The following is a 19,140-nucleotide window of genomic DNA, read 5'->3' on the forward strand; positions in this document are numbered from 1 at the left end:
AAGAAGACCAGACTTAATGGTCTGAGACTGGAGGTACCCTGGAAAGCATGGCCCCTGGATTCTCTATCAGCCCAGAACTAAAACAATTTCCGAGGCCAACTCTTCAGACAGGGATTGGAACTGGACTGTCAGACATAAAGTGATACCCATGAGGAGTGTGCCTCTTAGCTCAAATAGACAGAAGAGACTAAACGGGCAGCTTCTGTCCAGAGGTGAGATGGGAAGGCAGAGACGGTTAGGAGCTGGCTGAACCGACACTGGGAATCAGGGGTGGAAAGGAGGAGTATGCTGTCACAGTATGGGGAGAGCAATTAGAGTCACATAACAAAGTATGTAAAAATTTTTGAATGGGAAAAAATAAAGAAATAGGTAATCATTTGCTTCTATACACCATATTTTAGACAATCTTCATTTGAGATTAAACCCACATTTTCTCAACAGAAAAGTTTTCAACTAATACTCAGAGCTACCTAAAATCCAAAGGAACATGTAATAAGATTCTTTTGGTGCATAATAAACATGAATATGCCTGTATGTAGAATGGATAAATTCAACTAGAATAGTAGCACTTCATTTGCAGCAATAATCATAGTCAATCCAAAAAAAGACATGTTTTTCTTGTCAGCTTTATTCAAGTATTTCACAGCAGTTATATTACAAATTACAATAAATTTTCAAAATTCCAGAATTCAAAAATTAAATAATTTACTTCAAACTAATGTAAAATGAAGTCAAAATGCAAAACATCAATTTAACACAATTCTAAATTAAGCCACAAATCCAAAATAGACCATAGTTGATGAAGTCTACTTAATGTACAAAGTAGACATACATGACAGAAACCAAATAGGACTCCCAAGTCTAAATAACCAATGTACAAAATACAAAAGATGCAGGTACAAGCCCAAATTCAAGTTTACAATGTGATTACAAAAATAATAATAATGGCATTCAGCTACGGGACCTGACACTGAAAATACCTACTGAATAGCACCATAGCCGAACCAACTTAATCAAAAAATGGGAAGATAAGAAATTACCACCCCAATCCTTAAAAATAAAATCCAGTAAACCTACAAATACATTGGCATATGAGAAAAATCAAGTCATGAAAGGATGTTAAAGGAAAAAAAAATTAATCACAGGTGAGACTCAAGCTCAAAAACACAATTAACTAACTCCACAGCCATCAGTTTCAACCCTAATACGGTTCCATCATCTTCAAAATAACTCCCATGGCCCCCACAGCTGAGCATTAACTATTGTTGGGCTGTGCTGTGACACATATTTTACTGATCTGAGAGCAAGGTTTTACACAGGAGCTTATCGTTTATAATGGTCACAACAGGAAATAAGAACAGAGGTCAATTTGTACATATTTTTGCCAATGCTATATAGCCAAAATTAAGAACTTACAGAAAGGTACACAAAATTGAGTTACTTGGGTAATTTCACAAGCTGCTTTAAACTATAGAACCACCAGATATCTGTAAAATAAGCAAAATTGGTGTAGTATCTTTCTTTTTGAGGGGAAAGGCCAGAGGAGTTGGTACAATTTCAGCTTATTTTTCTCCCCTTGGCCTTAATTGGCTTTCTCTTAAAGACCTAAACTGTTCAAAGTGGCAGTTCCTATCACACTGAGGTTGCCTCCTACTTCTCCATCTACGTTAAGTTTAAAATAAAACATCTTGATCTTTTGGAAGCATTTTAAAGCTGAAAATAAATAAATTTCCCTTGTCAAACTCACTGATGGCTAAAATCTTAATTAACTTGTACAAATTTAGTAACTTACTAAGAACATGTATTTTTCCTTTCACAAGTGCTGCTGTTACTTGAACAGAATCATTCTAAATTAGAGTAACTGGAATAAATATTAAAAAAAAAAAAAAAAAAAGTGCCGCAAGAACCTGAGACTTGCAAAAAACCCTTTTACCAGAAACTTGCTACAAAAAATCTGCTACATCTTATTTCATCAAATCTTTAAATTCTGTAACAATTTCCATCAAAATACAAAATGCTAATGTATCAGACAGTAAAATAGTTTGAACTGGTATGATGGTAATAAATATTGAAGAAAGCATGAAAATCCTTCCAATAATCAAATTGGAGGTGTCAAATAACCTCCCCTTTAAAATGGTTCATCGTTAATCGCAAGTGCCTACCTTAAAAATACAGTGTGTCTATATGGGTAGCATCTGGAATCATATAACTAACTGAATACTATGAAAACTTCATAGACTAGGTATAAGGAAAACAAGTGGTATTTTAAAAAATTAGGCTAGCATGAGAAGGCGTAAAATGTCAATGCAAATACAGAGAAGCATTTAAGATGACTACAGTAGCCTAAGGCCACAGTGTGCTCTCTGCACAGGCATCCAGCACACTACAGAGCCAGAGACAAGGAGACAAGTACCTTAGCTTCAGCATGTAAACAGTGGCAAAGTGATTACAGGACTCTGCAAGCACTGTTGGTAACAAATACAAAAAGCTGAGGTAGCTCAGTATCTCTGCAGTAGTCCACGACCATTTGCTCTAATTAAAACCCAAACTACATGTGTTGCATATACTGGAATGACACACCTGCAGCTAAGGGCTACAATGAATGAAGATATCAAGCCAACATTCAGCAAAATTTTCTACTTTTTTGTTTAAAAATTATCTGATAAAAAATGTCACTGCACTCCCTTTGCCTCTTTGCAACTGCCTAGACTGTCTCCAAATTTGTAGAAAGCAAGGTTTTTGTAAAAACCAGTAACCCATAATTAATATCAGGATAAGTACAATTCACAGAAATCACTCAACAAGATCCAAAATGGGTTCCAATCAAATGAATAGTTGTGGAGGTTAAGAATATGGGAAGGGATTTAAACATTAATACTGTTATTCAAGGACTATACCAGATGGCTCTTGTAATTCTACATATAGAAAACGAACTTTATGAAGCTTTTGACAAATTCCTCTCTATTCTGTCCATTTGGCAAGTCCTGGTTTTAAAACAAAACTATAATGATTTACTATACATGAAAATCATTCTTCTCTGGGAACTCAAACACAAACAACTATTAAATTGCCACCAACAGAAGAAAGAATGGCCAGTATCTATTTATTTTCTGGTCATCATTGACAGCAATATTGAAAAATGTATGAGCTTTTTTTGTGCAGTGTGAATTATTTGTTAACTGTTGTGGTTTTAGTTTGTTTCTCAAACAGAAATAGACCACATAAGAAAACTTACCATTTTAGTATATGGTGTGGCTTACTGAGTGTCTTGATTGAGTTTTGAGAGCAAGATAGGCATTTTATACCAAAATATTGGTTGCCTTTAATGACAGAGTATCAAAACTTATTTTCAAGATTATGATCAACGAAAACATTCTGTCATTGACTACAAACAAGCCCATCCATCTGTTTAGCCTTATCTTTCTCAAATGAATAAAAAGGCACATTGAAGGCAGTTCTAAAGAGCCTAATCTAATTTCATCCAGTTTCTTCAGTTTCCCACCAGAATATACCATAGCCAACTCTAAAACAGGTCTCAGTCCATTACCCAGAGAATAAGAAAATGAATGTGATAAAAGGGGTAGAAAGGAGAAAAAAAAAATAGGTTGCCCACTGTTTAAACAATTCAACATGGTTAGAACTGCCCCGTCCAGTTTCCTTGTGTTTGCTGGTCTGCTCCCTAAGACAGAAGTCTCCAAAAGAGAGTGCACGAAAAGAGGAGCAGAAGCGAGAGCAGTTTTTGTAGCACCAAAATCTCCAAGCTGTGGGGTTGTATTTTTTTTATTTGTGGAAAATACAACATATTTCTGAAGTTCTGTTTGGTTCTTGTAGGCTGGTTGGTTTCAGGTACCTGAGACAATAGCACCAAATTCAACAGAGAGAGAAAATGAGTGAGAGAGCACTTAAGACTAAGGCTCTGCACATAATTGGTGCAATTTGAAATCGAATGGCTCAGAAGACTGCTCTGTCAGGAGCAGATTGGAGAGGATAAACCACTCATCTTGAGAAGTTCATAGGAATGTCTCAAACATATGAACTGTTCTTTCCATCTCCTATAAGGGGGAAAAAAAAGGAATGTTATTTATTAAGGGAAGGACAAAGGTATTTCTCCTTACGGGATAATTCACTTTAGTATTAAAGAAAGAATTTGAGATAGAAGGTAAACTTTGAACACTTTCCTGATTACAATACCACAGCTACTCTGTAAAACTATCTGCCCTGGACACTTTCAAGTGTCTTCTATTTTATATTTAGACTAATGAGGATGATGATGGTAACACTCAATGAGTATTTACTATGTCAGATACTATCAAGAAATTTATATATACAAATTCATTTAATCCCACAAAAACCCTGAAGATAGGTATTATTATGAGCTTCATTTACAGATGAGAAAACTGAGGCACAGAGAGGAGAGATTATTTGCCAGCTAATAGGCAGCGGCAGAGTCAGGATTTAAATACAGGCAGCCTCACCCCAGAGCCTGAGCCCTTCCTCAGGCATGACATTCTACTAGCTCCCAAAGCAAAATAAACGCATTCAGTGTAGGGAGGCTTATGTCAAAAAGCCGAAAGCACTCTCTTCCCATTTCTATCCACTTCAACCAGAGCCGAAAAGATGAGGAAAAAGCCAGAATGAGTTGCTGCCATCACCACCACCAGGAAAGACACTCACTGCTGATTCTGCTACAGATCTCCTTCCTCCCATAAAGTGGCCCTAGAGATTACAAGACTTCCAAGTGCCATACTGAGAGATGTTTCACTGCTGAAGACTATTCAATCCACCCAAGCGAATGAAAACTCAATCACTTAAAAAGAGGTTCTAGAATAAGAAAATGTAAAGAACTCTACCCCAACTCATTTGATTTAGATAAGCAAATGTCAAATACATCTAAGACATTTGGTTTCCTTTACTTCCTTTAAACATCTCCAGAAATTTTAAATCTCCATAGAACTACTAGTAGGCTATACTAGCAGATTATCACCTCATAAAAAAGTTCTATAGGATTAATCAAAATCACTTCTGCTTAATGTTTTATCATATATTGCTGACTAGGAAAAAACAATCAGGTTATAAACCAGAACATACAGTATGATCCCAATTTTAAAATATGCATTCACATACCTATATTATGTACATCCAGATGTTTTAAAAGGATGGAAGATATTCTAAAAGATTAACACTGATTAGTTTCCTCTAGATAGTGGGATATGGGTGATACTTTTATTTTCTTGTGTTTTTCTGTAGTTTACATATGTACAATGACATAGTATAGCTTCATAAAAATGTAATTTGTAAAAATGTGATTAAAAGATAATCTTGCTTTAATTCAAGTCCAATACTTCTTACTACACATGAAACATAATCACATACTCTGTATATGAATCTTAATATACTAGAAATGCTCCTTGAGCACAGGGACTTTGTTTTATTCATTTTTTGTATCCCAAATGCCTAGGACAGTATTTGGTACTGAAGGTACTCAATAAATATTCAATAGATGGACCATCAGATAAACTAACAGGCAAATGAGCCAAGAGAGTCTAATTTAGTCACTTAGCCTTTTAATGGGTAGATGCAGGAATACATTAGCTTAGATACCTCAAAACACAGAAGTGGGGCTTAATGATGTAGATTATATGAATATAAGCTCATCATATTTATAAGGGACAACTTTCTTATGGTTCAGAGTTGTCTAGAAAGGAAATGGTCTGCCTCTAAAAGTGTCTAAGCAAAAGGACAACCACTCCTTGATGGGGATATTTTACAGAACTAGATTTAATGATGTCTTGCAAGAAGTACAGCCAGGATGCTCCTTAGAAGGGAGGATGGCAAGACTTCTCTCACATACTTTGGACATGTTACCAGGAGGGGCCAGTCCCTGGAGAAGGACATCACACTTGGTAAAGCAGAGGCTCAGAGAAAGAGAGGAAGACCCTCAATGAGATGGACTGATACAGTGGTTGCAACAAACAATCGGCTCAAGCATAGCAACAACTGTGAGGATGGCACAGGACCGGGCAGTGTTCTGTTCTGCTGTACATAGGGTCACTATGAGTCGGAACTGACTCGATGGCACCTAACAACAACAACAAATCTAATGAAATGAGATGACCTTTCAGTTCTCTTCTAACCATTAATTAGGTGGTAAATAAGTCTCATTGTCCATGCCAGTTCCTTTTTATCAGCAATGGCTGCCTAGGGAGCAGTGGCAAAGACTATGTGGTAAGGACTATGTGGCCATGCCCACATTTAATAGGGCTGAGTGATATACCCAGCCAGCAATGTCAGTAATGAGAAAGGGAGGGGAGAACTGTGACATACTATTCAATGTATGGAATCCCTGGGTGATGGAAATGGTTAATGTGCTTGGCTGCTAACTGAAAGGCTGGAGGTTCAAGTCTACCCAGACGAGCCTCGGAAAAAAGGCATGGTGATCTACTTCTGAAAAATCAGCCACTGAACACCCTTTGGAGCACAGGTCTACACTGACACACTTAGGGTGTCCACGAGTCTGAATCAACTTGATGGCAACTGGCTAGTTGGTTGGTTGGTTTAGTCTATGTATGTGCTAACCCTGAACACCATGAATTTCTGTGTTTTGACATACTAAGGAACCCCAGGTTACTTCTTCCCTGAGACAAAATGGTACAGAAAAGCTTTATTTTTCAAACCATAACTCTTAACGATTTTTCTAATCTTAAATCTTCAAAACATTCTTTACTTACTTGGTGAAAGATAAAGGCTAACGCAAAATAACTTTTTTTCTCTTTTCCTTGAGATAATGAAAACACATACCTGTTTATTCTAAAGAACAGAATAATAAACTAGCTTACCTCTACAAGTTGTGATTTGTCATAATCTTTACGATGACGGTAGATGCACTGACTAAGAAGAGAATATAATCTCTCCAGTTGATCAACTGCCAGATTGTTGCTTTTATCTACCAACAAATCGAGCAATTTCTAAGAAAAATGAGAAGAAAATAGAATAAAATGAAATTTTATCTTACTGGTCAAACTGAAACAGTTTTATTCAAATGTCTATGCAATAGGCATTATAAGGCTATGTATGGCATAACAGTGACACCTGAGGTTAGAAGACTCTAGAACTTAGTTTATTACCAAGACCATTCCCTCTATTTCTCAACCCTTCGAAATACACATAACTCCTTTTTAGGAGAAGCTCTGAGGCAATTCTATTCCTAGGTTAAAGCATCCAAAACTAGCTTTATTCAATTGTCTACAAATATCTTCAAATGTCTTTCCACTCATTTTAAAACTCACTGGGAATAGCTAGGCTTACCTTCAATCTCTCACGATCGACTATAAGAGGTGGCACAGGCTCAGATGGCTCTTCTGGAACCAGTTCCAGGCTTGTTGTTTTTGCCTGTTCTAAAATTAATTTACGATATTTCTTTACTTTAGAAGCACCTACAGTTGGAGGGGGAAAAAAAGTCTATAGCAAGTAAAAGTTAAGAAAAATCAGGCTTAAATAACTATGAATTCTTTTACTCACCACAAATTCTTTTTTGGAATGAGGGAGGGCATAAGCATTCTTTAAATTATTTTTTGGTAAGAAAAGAAACCCAAATTAAGGAAAACTAAACCACAACCATGAAAGCCAAGTCATACTAGAATATCATCTAATAAATATAGCCACTAAAAGGAAGATAAAGAAAATCTTCATCTCCAAGCACTGACTTATAAACAGCCTCACTCTCTTTATGATAGCCATCAATTAAAAATTTGGAGCTTTCAGAGTTGGAAAAAGGGAAGCAATCTAGAAAAACAGATACAAACACAAACTGGAACCAATCTGTCTACACATTTGCCTCTCAAATCTAAAATATTTTCCTCAATACTGCCTGAAATTCTCACTTTTTCTTTTACACTGCCTAAAATTATATTAGAGATATGACCTGGGTTATAACATTTTTTTTCTTAACAATATAAACCTACTGTAAGTGTAATAAGGCTAGTGTTCTTTCCTACCTTAGAGTGAATTAGTATAATCTAATTACTTTCTTCCTAATGTCTTGTTGAGACCAGCCAAAACAGACATGTTGAGGTGGGTGAGCATAATTTCACAGCAGCAGACACTTTGCAGGGTAGAGTCCTGTGTAGATCATCAAGCCCTATGTTCTTCAAAGTAGGAAAACTCTAAGAGGAGGCTGAGGGGGAGGGAACACAAAGACAAACTTGGACTGTTTCAGAATTTTATACAGGATCTGGACCATGTCAGGGACACTAAGGAGAGTCTTCCTCCTCCTTTTTACATTAGTCCTCTTACTCCCAAGTCTTTATTCTTTCTGCTTCTCATCAGTGCCTGCTCTATAGATAAACATTAAAGAAACAAAATATTGCCTTTAAAAATATATACTATAATACACTAGAGAAATGTTATATTTCAGGCAGCCTTTAAAGTATGCAGACTTTATATAGTTCAATAAATATATACCAGGGTTTTTGTTAAGGCTATATAGATCGTCATTACTTCATCTGTGGACTTCTATGGGCCTGAGAACTCAGATTAGGTACAGTACACTAGGTAATACTACCCTGACAATTTCAAACTAAAACTTCAAGTAAAGCTTTTACACAACAAATTATCTTAAGCTTTCAGATCACTAGTTAAGCACAGTATTAATTTAAACCTGTTCTGCAAGCTTACTGAAATCTTATAGTAAAATAGCTGAAAAGACATGCCTACCCTCACATCCATTCTGCCTCCTAACACCTTAAAAGTCTCCCTTTTTCCCACTCTGTACCTTTCATTACTTAACCCTAGCTTTAACACAGTTTTAAAGCTCTGTCTAAATGATAACCCAGAATACACACTGCTCTTAAAACTACTTTCTATTATTAAATATTGAGGAAAAAAGAAAAATACTCAACGAGTAGCAGGAAATCTCTCTTTATCCATTAGAAGAATTTTAAGACTTTGAATAAAACCTTCCTACTTCCTAATTCTGCTAAAGGGCTCCAAAAAAACTGGGAGCAAAACTTTTCCCACCAAGCCCAAATCCCAGCTGTGTACTCCATACAATCTAGAGAACATGATACATTTTGAAGACAGCATAGTGATAATAGTGATAAGCAACAAGAAGAGTAGCAGCCCAGGAAGGAAATGCATATTGTGCAGGGTAGATATCCAACTCACTCCACCCTAATCTGTACAAAAGAATAATGATAAACAAAGAGGAGCTCGGAAGTCTCAGCTCCCCTTTTCTGATTCTTCTAAAATCACAGAGCCATAGGAAGCCAGGAGCTAGCAGAGTGCTCTGATTCTGTGGGAACAAGGGAATTTTGACAATGGGAATTCTGTTTCTTTCCTTACAAAGCAATGGAACCCGCTTAGGTCGAACATTCCTCAGATTCAACTAATACTGATTGCCTGCAATGAATATACCTTAGTATGTGCCAGGTACCATACAAGGCAACATACATGATTAATTTAATCCTGGCAACAATGTGATTCCGAAGTTTAATTTAAAAGATGAAAAAACAGGTGGTAGAATGTAAGTGACTAGCTCAAAGTCACATGATTACAATGAATAGAAGTGGAGATTTAATCTGGGTTGATATGACTCTTATTAATAGACTACACTGCTATTAACATCTAAGTCTTCTCTGCCCACTCTCACCTCACCCCAATAACTCTTCTGTTAGAATTCCACCTTCTTAATACCTGTGGATTTACTCAGCTTTTAGTCATAAATCCTTTAGAACAGGGGTGATAATCAGGTAGGAGGTAGGAAGGCAATGCATTCTGGACTTCAGACCCTCTGAAGCTTTCTGCAGGGAAAGGAGTTAGAACTTTAACAGATTCTCAAAGGGGTATAATTACTCATCAACTGTTGCTAGCAGGGAATAGATAAAACATGCATTTAATTAACTCTGGAGCTTAAGCCTTCATAGAAGATTTTAAAAAAATATTAGCTCTACCTTCTTTATCCAGTTCTGCATCTTTAACCTCCACATCAGGGCTAGGTTCTAACTTCTCATTATTGCTACAGTCCAGTGCCTCTAGTTTCTCAGGATCATCTCTGTGATTCTCCTTTGAAGTTTCTGGTTTTTCTTTTGACTGGTCCTCCAGAAGGGTCTTTTGTTCAGAACTACATTTATCTCCACTACCACAGAAAGAAATTACTTCAGCTTTGCCATTCTGACACTCCAGAACTGGAATTCCTTCAAAACTGTCAGTGGAGGCCTCACCATTTAGACAGTTTCCTTTAAGGAAAGGTTCTTTCCTAGATGTCTGTTCTGGATTTAGAGAACTGCTGCTGTTGACGAGCAGGGATTCATTAGAACTTTCCTCTTCAGTTGATGCAAAGTTCTCTTTTGTGCCTGCTCCATTGTTAAGCCTCTGCCCCTGGTCCATGTCCATGATGTCACATGATGACTCATCATTGGTCACAGACAAGTCTCCAGTCTCTTCGCCATTTTCCTCATGGCAGTCAGTGCTTACCTCAAACTCTCCATTCTCTAGCAATTTCCTGTCTTCCGCATGGTTCTCATAATCTGCAAATTTGGTGTCCTCTTCATCTTTTTTTAAATTATTGACTTTCCTTTTCTTAATAATTCCTTTACCCCACTGTGATCGCCGCCTCGATTTTCTCCGAACCCGAACTGTTGTACAAGGAAGAGGAAGGAAAAAAAAAGATATGTAGAACTTGGAGTATAATACTTATTTTACAAATGTTTATTAGATATGACCCAAAAGAAAGTAAACCTGTACTCATGCAGTACACAAACAAAAACTACTTCGTCCTTGACATCTATTCTGATTAATCCTCACAATTTACAGCTGGGAGGGATATGAAATCAGGGATGGACTTTGCAAAATGAGTATTTGTTTTAAAAAATTGTATCCTGTATGAGTTTACTCGCCATTAATATTTTTTATTACCCTACAGTCTAATTCTACTTTACAGCTCTTCCTAATTCTAAGGATCCAGGGGCCAAGCATATAATATACACACTTAGGAAACAACCATATTGCCAGGCTGCCTGGAAAGTTTGGGGCCACGGCTCCAGTTTTCCACTAGGAAGGCAGGTGCTTTGCCAGCAAGATCACCTAAAAGATGGCTCCTAAACCATGAAAGGAAATGAAGGCATGGTCAAGTGTAGCAAGACAGAATAGTTACGGGTAGCCCCACAAACATATCTCCACTGTCTCTCCTTCCAGAGAAAGGAATCACTCACAGTGAGTATGGTCATGGATAGAAGCCCTATGAAGGTTATATGGACAACTGGTTAACCAACTTTTAGCCTCTTCTAGCACAAATGACTCACCCAGCAGCATCAATTTCTTGCAAAGTAGTTATTTGAGAGTACGTGAGAAAATTAAGTCTTCTGTTATCAAGACAGCAACAATAACACTAACAAAACACTGAAAATAATTTATTTAGTCAGTTAAGTGAAAAAGGAGACCTATAAAAGTTGTAAGGATTATATTGTTAGATGCTAGGACCTATCATGAGCATTCTGAGTGGAGAGCTGGAGCTTTCAGGTGACAACAGACTCAGGGATATTTAATTTCCTGTCTATGTATCAAAGGTAGTCAGGCAAGTCGACCCTGTTGTTTCTTCAATAAACAAGAAGTTAATTTTATATTTTGCTATTTGGGATTCTTGCATAAAGGCAATGTAAATCCAAAAATTATTAAAGCAAACTAGTTAAACTAGAGCCCTACACTTCTGGTGTCTAACCCTGAATTCTAAATACTAGTTTACATCTAACCTCATGGACAAGGAGTCAATTCTGACTCATAGCGAGTCTACAGGAAAGAGGAGAACAGCCTTGTAGGGGTTCCAAGCTGTTATCTTTACAGAAGTGGACTGCCCATCCTTCTCTCGCTGAGTGGCCGGTGGGTTCAAACCACCAACCTTTCAGTTAGCAACTGAGTGCTTAACCACTGTGCCACCAGGGCTCCTTTAGGTTTTATCAAAGAGTGAAAATCACCCTCCCCTTTTTTTTGAGACTATGAAAGTAATAAGTAGTCAAGTGTGACTTAATTTAAAAAGACAATATATATTTTCAACATGTCAAGACTGAAAAACTCCCTAAGCAAAGACATTTTTAAAAGAAAATACAGTAAAACCTGCAAAAGCCAGAACCTGTGTAAGGTGGAAACCTGTAAGAGAAGGAAAACGCAAATAATTTTCCACTAAAACAAGCAACAGAAAAGTGGTGAGACTGCACCCTGTCGAAGACGGAAAACTTGCGAGATCCAGAAAAACAAGGCAGTCCTGTCCAGTTCCAGCTCTCACAGGGTTCACTATATAAATACGAGATCACTAAGTATAGATCCTTTAATCCACAGTTTAAAATTTGCTTTTTAAGTAATCAGTCCATTAACTTCCCTGATATTTCCTTATCTGTGCAGCAGACAAGAGGGAATATGGCCTTATGGCAATCCTTGTTTCTTATACTCACACCTGCTTAAGATGAAGTTGTAATCTATCAACAGTGTATAGTGTGTTTATATACTTCTTTCATTCTTTCATCTTTAATCCCTACTGAGTCTCTGTAAAGACATTAAGTTATTCACAAGAAATGGGCAAATTTCATTATAAATATTATTATTCTTTCTTATTTAAGAAAATGTCTCCCTTTTAAAGGTTTCTGAAATCAATTCAAAAATTCAAGTTATTAAGTCAATCCAGCTTGAAATATATTTTTCCTTCAAAACTGTATTATCACTGGAACCATCTTTTCATTCTTTTTTCCTCCATTAATTTCTATTTTTACAATTTACAGTTATAGGGTAATTAGCATAGAAAAGAAGATTTCTGTATTAGTCTATTATTAAAAGCTGGTACACAGGATTAGGAGATGGGTGTTCATAGGCATTCCATTAACTATATGAAAAACTAATCTAGTCCACATTAAATGTGAAAGAAAAACATTCAGCTTGCTCTGTCTCTAAAAGGTAGAGCTGTGAGGATTTTACTGTCTGACAAGCTACTCCTAAAACTTTAACCTCACTTATTCTCTAACCATGTAACCAAAGTATGAGAGCTTCCCTTTTTGTTTCCTCACGAAGCCATGTAACTCTAGAGCAAGAAGAGGTTGAACTCTGCTCAGTTAAGAGCTAGATCAATTACTTTACATGTAGTACAGTAAGCAAGGGCCAGGAGCCCTCCTGAAGCAAGATTACCTCTAGCGTTTTTGTTTTGGCTAATAACAGAAAAAATATTCTTATTCTTTGGGAGCTAGAAGTGGATTTTTCCCCTCGTTACATTATTATTGCTAATTTAAAACAAAACAAAACACCACTGCCATCAAGTCAATTCTGACTCACAGTGACCCTACAGAACAGAGTAGAACCACCCTACAGGATTTCCAAGGAGCAGCTGGTGGATTCGAACTACCGACCTTTTGGTTAGCAGCTGAGCTCTTAACCACTGGGCCACCAGGTTTCCACTGCTAATAGTATAATTTTGGCAAAATAACAGAGACTGGTCATATAAGCTCCAGGAAGAATGGGGATTTTTGTTTGTTTTATTCTGCTCTATCTCCATAGCACCTGTCATATGGTAGGAGTATGTATTTGTGGAACTAATCTTTAATATATCACTTCCTTTTTCAGAGGTGCTCTGTGTGAAAAGCCCATTTAAGGGCACAATCTTCAGAGTCAATTTTTATAGCACCACTGAGCTTGTTTCTAGAATTAAGGAAAGCAACTCTCCCTTAGGGACATTGAGATATATGATTTAAATAAACTAATGCAAAAGAGACAATTAATGTGTCACATATGCCATCTACTGGTAAGAGAAAACAAAACTCACATTTCTAGATTAAAAGAACATGTTGAATATTTAAATGAATTTAAACTGCTTAAAGCCAATATTCAGTAAATATTTGTACCAACTGCCAAGCATGTAAAAGATTTCAAGGTTTAAATTAGGTGCCATGTTATATAATCCAGGTCATGATCTGATGTACAACCAGGCCAAACCCATTCCCACTGAGTTGATTCTAACTCCTAGTGACCCTACAGGACAGAGCAGAACTGTCCCATACGATTTACAAAGCTGTAAATCTTTACGGAAGCAGACTGACATATCTTTCACCCTTGGAGCAGCTGGTGGGTTCAAACCACTGACCATTCTGTTCACAGTGGAGCGCTTAACCACTATGCCACCAGGGCTTGTTACAACTAGGCCAAATAGTTTTAATGGCAAGCAAGTATTTTATTAAGTCCTTCAAACTTTCTCACATATGAATGTCAATTATCAGAAAGAAGACAAGTTAAAATGAAAGTGAGTATGGTCCATTTATGCAAATTCAGTACCACTGGTGAGAGGACATATTCAGGCCAGCTTTATGGACAGTTGGAGCAATATTATCACCTGTATATCAGAAGACCAGCATGTTTTCTTCCAAGGAAAGCTATCTTCAGTTAAACAGAAGGACTATATTAGCAAGATGCTGTGTTTATTAGCATTTGTCTTTTAGAAATTTTATAGATCAACATGAATGAGGAAAAATGAAGAAAATCTAGAAAACTGAATTTTCCCTCTCTAAATACGTCTTGCTTAAACAAAACTACACAAATAAAGAAAGCAGGGCAGATTTTTAAAATTGAACACAAAATATTCTCTCAGAAAAATCAACTTTCTACTGTAAAATCAACCATTCCCATAGCAGGGGTTTCCCGTTTTCCACCGTACAGAGAACATCCTGCATAGCATAAAGCAAGGGGGGTGGGGGTGGGCGCGTATAAAAAGTCTACTGCCTCCACATCCCCACTAAAATCCGAAGTTCAATACTGAAAATATTCAAATCTAATTCAGTTACAACAGCACTGTAAGGGGATAAAATATAGCAAATAAGGTTAAAGAAATATATTTCTGATTCAGCATCTTACCCCACAAGCCCTTCACCTCTGAAAAGATAGAAGATTAAAAAAGCTGTGGGAAAACAGCAGCACTCTGGCTTGTGTACCCAATTCCTAACAAATCTGCATAATTCTCTGTTGTCCCCACACTGGATAACATGATCTCAAATACTCACATGCACATTTATTTGCAGAGTTGTGCCAGACATCCATTGGATTTCTTTGTCTGTGCCGAAACGCCTCTTCAACTCTAGTTTCTGTCTTTCGAGCTCCGGTACCATGAGGATGTATTTGTTCTGCTGTTACCGATAAGCCTGCAAGCAGAAGATAAGCAATACCTATTTAAATATTCCTAGCCACATAAACCAATAAAGTTAAAAAAAAAAAAGTCTAAAATACAGAACTGAATTTTAAAGTCATTAATTATACTTGGATGGTTTACAATTCCGATGGAAATAGTGACTTTTGTTTTAAGATGGTAAAGAAACTAGATATAAAATCATAAGAATAAAACAACCCAGCAGGCTGTGCTTACACTTAATCCCCAATTGGGCCCTATTTTTACTAATTTTAATTTTCAAAGGGAAACATTTCACATTATGCTGACTGTGGGACAACAAGATTACATATTATGTAAAAGTCATAATTCCTGCCATCTTAGAATGTGTGTTTACTGGCCACTGAACTCTGTTCACATGAACTGTTTATATCTGGTGTTAGCTAGCTGCCTGGCACACCAAACTGCAGTAAGTTTGGTTTTCCTGGATTGATCGTAAGAGTAACCATTCCACCTCAGCTTCTTCACTAGATTTCTTTTGTCTATGTGGTCATTAAATACTGATGTTTCTTTTCAGGGCTGTCTCTGGAATCGCTTTTCTCCTTACTCCAGACTACACATTCTCCCATAAAGCATCATTTATACCTTCAGATTCCACTACCATTACATAATAACTTACAAATCTACATCTTTTGCCCAAACATCTCTTAAGCTTCTGACCCATACATCCAACTACCTACCTGACATCTCCAACTGGATCCTAAAGATAGGTCAAATTAAAGTTACTAGTTTGTCTTTCTCTACAAAACAAACAAACAAACAAACAAACTGTCCATCCTTATATATTCCCTGTTTAGATTGGTGGTATTAGCATCTACTAAATCATTCAACCAGTAATCTGGCAGCCTATTCTGACTCTTCCTTTTTTTCACATTGCCCTCCATCCCTACAGCTACATCTCTTTTATATTAACCCTCTCTATCTCCAGTCCCATTTCTGTAATTAAAACCCTGACTACAGCAATGACTTTTTCTCCTCACTAGCTTTACAGTTTATATAACATAAAAATTACCCATTTTAAACATACAGTAATTGTTAGTAAATTTACAAAGGTGTGCAACCATCACAGCAATCCAGTTTTAGAACACTGCCCCAGGCAACTACCAATCCACTTTTTCTCTCTATAGATTTGTCTTTTCCGGGCATTTCATGTAAATGGAATCAATAGTATGCAGTCTCTTATGACTGGCTTTTTTCACTTAGCATAATATTCTTGAAGTAAATCCTTATCATAGCATGTATCAGTACCCCGTTCCTTTTTACTGCTGAATACTATGCCACTGTATAGATATACCATGCTTTGTTTATCCAGTTGATAGACATTTGGGTTGTTGCCAATTCACGTACAAGTCTTTGCGTGGCATATGTTTTCATTTCTCTTAGGTGGATTTCTAGGAATAGAATTGCTGTGTGGTACGGTAAATCTATGTTTAACTTTTTAGGAACTGCCAAACTGTTTTCCAAATTGGCTCTACCAGCTTCCTAACCAGTCTTTCATTTTCCAGCCCTGCCATATTGAGACTATGCTATACACCGTTGCCAAAGCAATCTGACCAATTCACTTTACTGCTTAAAATCCTTGAATGACTCCTACTAACTGTGTAATGGTTCTCAAACTTTAGTGTACATAAAAACCACCTAAGAATTTTGATAAGATGCAGATTCTATCGCCTTACTCTCAGAGAATCTAATTTACTAGGTCTATGCTGATATGGGTAACAGGCACACACATTTTGGAAAGCATTGACCTACAGGATAAAGTCCAAGCTCCTTAGCATGGCATTCAAGTATTTTTTGAAAACCTGCTATATACAGGACACGGTTCCAAAGACTGGAGTAGAGCTATGAACAAGACATTCAAATAAGGAGAGAAATGGAAAAAAAAAAAAACCAACAAAACGTTAAGTGCTCTGATGACCAGAGCCTCAGGGAGGAGCTCTCTTAGGATGTAGAAGAAAAGCTTCTCCGTACTTTTGATGTCCTGGCCCCAGCTCACCTCTTGAGTCCTATCTCCCACATTCTGTATACTTTTAGCAATGCCAGTTTACAGTTCTTCTAATAAACCAAGCTGCTTCCCATCTTTGTGCCTTATTACACGCTTTTGTTTCCTCTGCTTGCAATACCTCCTCCATCCCTGTCATTGTCTCCCTTACCCTAGTCCACTAGGGAGAATACTCCTATATTCATCCTCCAAATGCTGATCAAAATGTTGTGTTCCCTATCGGGAAATGTCTCTCCTCTCTGTGCTCTCAACGTGCTTCAACCAGTGCATATATCACACTGTACTTGATTTGTTTTATATTTCTCTCTCTTTTACTGAAGTGTGAATTCCTCAAGGTCAAGGTTATAAACTGAACGAACAAACCACATCGGCAATTCTGTGTTTATAATAACGAAATTGCAAATACAACTTCAATGGGGGAAAAGAAACAGTATTCCTAAAAACTTCAGAAAAGAACCAATACTGGATGTACACTGATAAAAAATAAAACCTCTTGAGATGTAAAAGTATATCTTTTAAGAACAGAAATCAATAATTAACAAAAATACACTCTTGCAACAGAAATTTCCCTAAGAAATACTTTACTTCTGTCATTTGCACCGTCATTAGAACTTTCACAGATGTAGTTGTCATTGGTTGTCGTCGAGTTGATTCCCACTCATGGCGACCCCATGTGTGCAGAGTGGAACTGTCTTGTCAAAGCACCTATGGGTGGGTTCTAACTGCCAACCGTTCCACTAGTAATCGAGCACTTAACCATCTGCATCACTCAGGGGCTCTTCACAGAAGTAAAATTTTTAAAAATCTTTCGGAATTTACATGATACACATCAGTAACAGAAATTAAGTAAGACTGTGCCTCAAAATATCTCTACATGTTATTTTCATAATACCAGTAACCCTAATGAAACACCATTCAATGGTTAAGCCTGAAAACAGCACACTAGGCTTCAGTGGCAAGTTTATTTCTATTAACTTACCTCTCTTTATTCTTGCTTCCTTAATTTCTTCACAGAGTTTATTAAATTCTGGATCTAATTCAGCTGCAATGATGGCATGTGCAGTGTCCTTCAGAGTACAAGCCCTGTGCCTAATTATCTTATCTGTTAAAAAAGATGGTATACATTTATTATAGATATAAATGAGACAATGTTAACAAAGAGCATCTTAAAGATAGGAGTAAAAGAATATAAACATTTAAATACAGAATTGTAAGAAGTATTTCTAGGAACCCAGGGCAGAAATGAGGAGAGTGCTGAACACAGTGGGGAATGAAACCAAGGCTATGAAATACTTTATGTACAAACTACTGAATGGGAATCTAATTTGCTCTTTAAATTTTTACCAAATGCAAACACACACACACATACACACTAATCAAGGTAGCTTATTTTGCAACAGTATCAAGAAGGAGAATCCAAAGTCACAAAATAACACCTGCTTTTTCCTCTCTAATAAAGGTAAAAAGAATAGACAAAGATAGAGATATTTCCAATTTTCTGATCAGAAGGTCATAATAGTTAACTGTAGAAATCTCAGAAAAACGAGCATGGACCACTCAAAGACAATCACTGGTATATTTCCTTTCAATACGTTTTCTCTAAACATTGATTCAACAAAAACTGAGTGTCCAATGTACCAGGAACTGAGCCAGGTTCACAGTAGTGAACAAAACAAACATGGTCCCAACTTTCAAGGAGCTTTTCAATCTAGTAGAGGGAAGATGTATTAAATAATCTCTCATATACACATACAAACACTACCCCTCCCAACCTCCACCTGCTAGGGAAAAAAAAAAATCCCTGAAAACAGTGATTACAAAAACTACAGTGTATTGAGGTGGGTGCCAGTTTAGACTGGCAAGTCAAGAAAGGGATCTCTGAAGGAGAAATGGCATTTGAGACTTGAAGCATACACTGCAGTAGCCACTGAAATGGCAGGGAAAATACCAATGG

At 36.9% G+C, this 19,140-nt stretch overlaps 1 protein-coding gene across 4 annotated transcripts in view; it reads right to left on the reverse strand.

Annotated features, from left to right (window-relative positions):
- Positions 1-610: 610 nt before the first annotated feature.
- The window catches only part of ATAD2B (ATPase family AAA domain containing 2B), a 194,784-nt gene continuing 176,254 nt past the window's right edge, over positions 611-19,140 (reverse strand). For 2 of the 4 annotated variants that reach the window (XM_004377559.2, XM_004377558.2), the window contains exons 23-28: positions 18,166-18,288; positions 15,024-15,161; positions 9,948-10,631; positions 7,306-7,433; positions 6,837-6,965; positions 611-4,052 (exon numbers count right to left, since the gene is read on the reverse strand). In XM_004377559.2, the coding sequence (XP_004377616.1) occupies positions 4,011-4,052; positions 6,837-6,965; positions 7,306-7,433; positions 9,948-10,631; positions 15,024-15,161; positions 18,166-18,288 (1,244 nt within the window). In that variant the 3' untranslated portion in view covers positions 611-4,010. The other 2 variants (XR_002824315.1, XM_023732401.1) reach the window with 2 other exon arrangements.

This window comes from Trichechus manatus, unplaced genomic scaffold, assembly GCF_000243295.1.
Source record: "Trichechus manatus latirostris isolate Lorelei unplaced genomic scaffold, TriManLat1.0 scaffold00052, whole genome shotgun sequence".
Classification (NCBI taxonomy): domain Eukaryota; kingdom Metazoa; phylum Chordata; class Mammalia; order Sirenia; family Trichechidae; genus Trichechus; species Trichechus manatus.